Genomic DNA, 4,390 nt, shown 5'->3' with positions numbered 1-4,390 from the left:
GCGATTCTCCGCCTCAGCCTCCCGAGTAGCTGGGACTACAGGCGCCCGCCACCACGCCCGGCTAGTTTTTTGTATTTTTGGTAGAGACAGGGTTTCACTATGTTAGTCAGGATGGTCTCGATCTCCTGACCTCGCGATCCGCCGGCCTCGGCCTCCCAAAGTGCTGGGATTACAGGCGTGAGCCACCGCGCCCGGCCAGCACTTCCTCTCTCTGCCTCCAGTGCTGAACTAACAGATGAAAACCCGGAGCTGTGGGTGCCTCTGTGGGTGGCTGTTGCTGCCACCCCACCTCCAGCTGAGAGTCTGCTTGGGAAAGAAGCCACCGTAGAGGAAGGTTGAGCCAGGTGATGGCTCCAGACACATTCCTGACCGTGTGTGAGCACCTGGAAGCAGCCCTACCCCGGGACTAAGGTGCTAATGCTCATAAATGCCATTTGTTTTGGCCCAAGCCAGTTTGGACTGGGTTTGTCACTTACAACAGAATTTGAACGAGAGGTGGCCGGGCACGGTGGCTCACGCCTGTCATCCCAGCACTTTGGGAGGCCGAGGCAGGAGGATCGCCTGTCAGGAGTTCAAGACAAGCCTGGCCAACATGGTGAAACCCCGTCTCTACTAAAAATACAAAAATTAGCCGGGTGTGGTGGCGCGCACCTGTAGTCCCAGCTACTCAGGAGGCTGAGGCAGAAGAATCACTTGAACCCGGGAGGCGGAGGTTGCAGTCAGCCAAAATTGTGCCACTGCACTCCAGCCTGGGTGACAAGAGCGAGACCGTCTCAAAAACAACCTGCAACATGAGACCCTTGGTTGCCTCCCAGGGGCCCTCCTCGTTTCCTAATACTGACAAGGAGACCACGTTGGCAAACACATATTGCTTTATTTAGTGTTTCTCTGGATTGCAGAAGTGTCAGCAGTGGGCTGAGACCCCCAGAAGGGCACAGAGGCAGCTGGGCAGCCCCCAGGCCCTTGAGGGTAGGGGTGGGGAGAAGCAGCAGAAAGAGGTGGTGCCCCTGCCGCTCCCCCCAAGGCCAGCCCTTCCCCGTGCTCCCATGCCAGGGAGGGGTCAGGGGCCAGAAAAGGCCCTACATCCTTGAGTGGGGCCCAAGTGTGCAGGCAAGCTGTCCGTCATCCTAAGGCCTGGACTCAGGCAGAGGCGCTTTTCCCACCTGGCAGCCCCCAGGGCTGATTGCTGGTCAAGGAGCCAACTCTGCTGTCAAGACATGACTGGGTTTTATGGGGCTCCCGGTCCCTGGGAGTGGCAGTGAGGCACTCTGAGGAAGGGCTGCCGTCCTGGTTTTGTGGCAAACTGCCGTATGACCGCGGGCAAGTGCCTTCTCCTGTTTGGGCGTCCGTCTTCTGCTCTAACATGAAGGGGCTGAGCTGGATGATCTCCTAGTCTTCCAACTTCTATGGCCTAAGATGTCCTTCCTCACTCCAGCACGGCCTCAGACTGCGATGATGAGGACAGGAAAAGGGCTTTTTTTTTTTTTTTTTTTTTTGAGACGGAGTCTCGCTTTGTTGCCCAGGCTGGAGAGCAATGGTGTAATCTCGGCTCACTGCAACCTCCACTTCCCGGGTTCAAGCGATTCTCCGCCTCAGCCTCCCGAGTAGCTGGGATTACAGGCGTGCACCACCATGCCCAGGTAATTTTGTATTTTTACTAGAGACGGAGTTTCTTCACGTAGGTCAGGCTAGTCTCGAACTCCTAACCTCAGGTGATCACCCCACCTTGGCCTCCTAGAGTGCTGGGGTTACAGGCGTGAGCCACCGTGCCCGGCCTAAAAGAACATTCTTAAGGCAGGAAGAAGAGGGCAGGCAAGCATGGTCTCAGCCCGCAGATGGAAGTCAGAGTGGGCTGCAAAAGGTGCAGATGGGCAGGCAGGGAGACAGGTAGACAGACAAGGTGCCAAGGGAATCAGGAGGAGAGGTGGCCTGGCCAGCGAAGAGGGCACCAGAGCCCAGCCCACCCCACCTCTCAGCTACATTCCTCGCCCTGCTGGGGTCAGGGAAAACACACCCATGTGCCCTCGGGTGGGAAATGGCTTTTTTAAAAAAATAGTTTCCTATAAAGCATCCAAAAAAACCTCAGAGAAAACCTCAGCAAAAGTTCCCTTCTCTCAAACATTTGGCATCGGCAGTAGGGCTGGCATGGCTCGCTCTGGCCCTGGCTTTGCTATTGCTGTGGCCCGGCCTGGCCCACTCCTGGGGTAGCTCCTGGCCCCTGCTGCTCCCTCAAGAGAGAGATGGGCAGGAGGTGGGAGACGGCAGGGGGGCTTTGGGGCGTCCCTGGGTCCCCGTCTGAGGGATGGGCAGGAGGTGGGAGACGGCAGGGAGGTTTTGGGGTGTCCCTGGGTCCCCGTCTGAGGGATGGGCAGGAGGTGGGAGACGGCAGGGGGGCTTCGGGGTATCCCTGGGTCCCTGAGGGATGGGCAGGAGGTGGGAGATGGCGGGTGGGTTTCGGGGTGTCCCTGGGTCCCTGAGGGATGGGCAGGAGGTGGGAGACGGCAGGGGGGGCTTCGGGGCGTCCCCGGATCGCCGTCTGGAAGTTTGAGTCTTTGGTAATTGGGAGGGGAGGACAGAAGCAAAGCGCTGGGAGCTGGGAGTCCAGTGAGCGCCTCTATCACCGGGAATTCAGCCTGGGAGCGACCTGCGGGGCAGAGACATCAAGTGGTGAGGGGGAGACGGGGGGCCCCGGGTCGGGGGCAGAGAGACACCCAAGTGGTGAGGGGGAGACGGGGACCCCGGCACTCAGGCTTTTTTATCCTTTTTATGGAGAGTGGGGTCTCACTATATTGCCCAGGCTGGTCTTGAACTCCTGGGCTCAAGCTATCCTCCCACCTCTGCTTCCCTAAGGGTTGGGATTACAGGCGTGAGCCGCTGCACCCAGCCCCAGCGCTTACATTCACGCGTTTGAGGCAGGCAGGAGTGGTGGGGGCCTAGTGGTCTCCATCCTGGAGATTCGGACCTGACTCCCACAGGAATGCCCACCACCCTGGCCAGGGTGAGCCTCTCCTCCCTCCTGGCACCCCCCAATCATCCCGTATCTTCCCTGCATTACCGTGCTGCCTTTTTTTTTTTTTTTGAGACAGGGTCTCATTTTGTCACCCGGGCTGGAATGCAGCAGTGAGATCTTGGGTCTCACTGGAGCCTCAGCCTCCTGGGCTCAAGCGATCCTCCCACCTCAGGCTCCTGAGCAACTGGGAGTACAGGCGCCCGCCACCACACCTGGCTAACCTTTTTGTATATATATATATATTTCTGGAGACAGCGTTTTGTTCTTGTTGCCCAGCCTGGAGTGCAGTGGCGCAATCTCAGCTCAACGCAACCTCCACCTCCCAGGTTCAAGTGTCTCTCCTGCCTCAGCCTCCCGAGTAGCTGGGATTACAGGCATGCGTCACCATGCCCTGCTAATTTTGTATTTTTAGTAGAGACGGGGTTTCTCCATGTTGGTCAGGCTGGTTTCGAACTCCCGACCTCAGGTGATCTGCCCGCCTTGGCCTCCCAAAGTGCTGGGATCACAGGTGTGAGCCACCACACCTGGCCTTTTTTTTTTTTTTGAGATGGCATCTCACTCTGTTCCCCAGGCTGCAGTGCTGTGGCATGATTTCAGCTCACTGCAATCTCCACCTCCTGGGTTCAAGCAATTCTCCTGCCTCAGCCCCACTACCAGCTGGTATTACAGGCACACACCACCACGCCCAGCTAATTTTTGTATTTTTAGTAGAGTCGGGGTTTCACCATGTTGGCCAGGCTGGTCTCGAATGCCTGACCTCAGGTGATCCGCCCTCCTGGGCCTCCCAAAGTGCTGGGATTACAGGTGTGAGCCACTGCACCCGGCTTTTGTATTTTTTTAGTAAATGGGTTTCACCATGTTGGTCAAACTGGTCTCAAACTCCTGGCCTCAGGTGATCCGCCCGCCCCGGCCTCCCACAGTGCTGAGATCACAGGCGTGGGCCTCTGGCCTCAGGTGATCCGCCCGCCTCAGCATCCCACAGTGCTGAGATCACAGGCGTGGGCCCCGCGCTGCCACCTTTACAACTTTCTGCACTGAGGGGCGCGAACGGCCCCTCTCTCCAGCCCTCGTGGGTGGGCCGGCGGATGGAAGAGGTGGTATGATGGCCTCTGGATTAAGGCCCATGATGAGGTGCCCAGACTCTGCCCAGCACAGCCAAGGAAGGCACAGCCAGGCCATGAGCGGGAAAGCAGACCCCACTCACCACAGCCAGGTGCCCGTTCTTGGCCTTGGTGATGAGCAGCTCCGAGCCGGGGGTGAAGTCGATGGTACCATCCCTGCCGGGGCCCCCTGCAAACGTGATGCTGGAGGAACGGGGTGGGTGAGGGTTTTTCCATGGAGACAGACCCCCAACTCTAAGGTGGGCCCCCGCTCTGTTCC

General features: G+C 58.3%; 2 protein-coding genes across 3 annotated transcripts in view; both read right to left on the bottom strand.

The window, feature by feature from the left end:
- CRK (v-crk avian sarcoma virus CT10 oncogene homolog) overlaps nucleotides 1-1,126 on the bottom strand; it is a 51,523-nt gene extending 50,397 nt beyond the window's left edge. The window contains exon 1 of the mRNA XM_011999647.1: nucleotides 1,084-1,126. Coding sequence (XP_011855037.1) covers nucleotides 1,084-1,126 — 43 coding nt within the window. The remainder of the gene's footprint in view (nucleotides 1-1,083) is intronic.
- Nucleotides 1,127-2,529: 1,403 nt separating this feature from the next.
- The window catches only part of MYO1C (myosin IC), a 34,871-nt gene continuing 33,010 nt past the window's right edge, over nucleotides 2,530-4,390 (bottom strand). The window contains exons 30-31 of one of the 2 annotated variants that reach the window (XM_011999588.1): nucleotides 4,215-4,363; nucleotides 2,530-2,644 (exon numbers count right to left, since the gene is read on the bottom strand). In XM_011999588.1, coding sequence (XP_011854978.1) covers nucleotides 2,618-2,644; nucleotides 4,215-4,363 — 176 coding nt within the window. In that variant the 3' untranslated portion in view covers nucleotides 2,530-2,617. Of the gene's footprint in view, nucleotides 2,645-4,214; nucleotides 4,382-4,390 lie in introns of both variants that reach the window. The other variant, XM_011999587.1, reaches the window with a different exon arrangement.

The sequence above is a fragment of the Mandrillus leucophaeus genome, unplaced genomic scaffold (assembly GCF_000951045.1).
Source record: "Mandrillus leucophaeus isolate KB7577 unplaced genomic scaffold, Mleu.le_1.0 Scaffold6, whole genome shotgun sequence".
NCBI classification, from domain to species: domain Eukaryota; kingdom Metazoa; phylum Chordata; class Mammalia; order Primates; family Cercopithecidae; genus Mandrillus; species Mandrillus leucophaeus.
The sequence above is the reverse complement of the archived record's forward strand: the minus strand, read 5'-3'. Positions and strand labels throughout refer to the sequence as shown.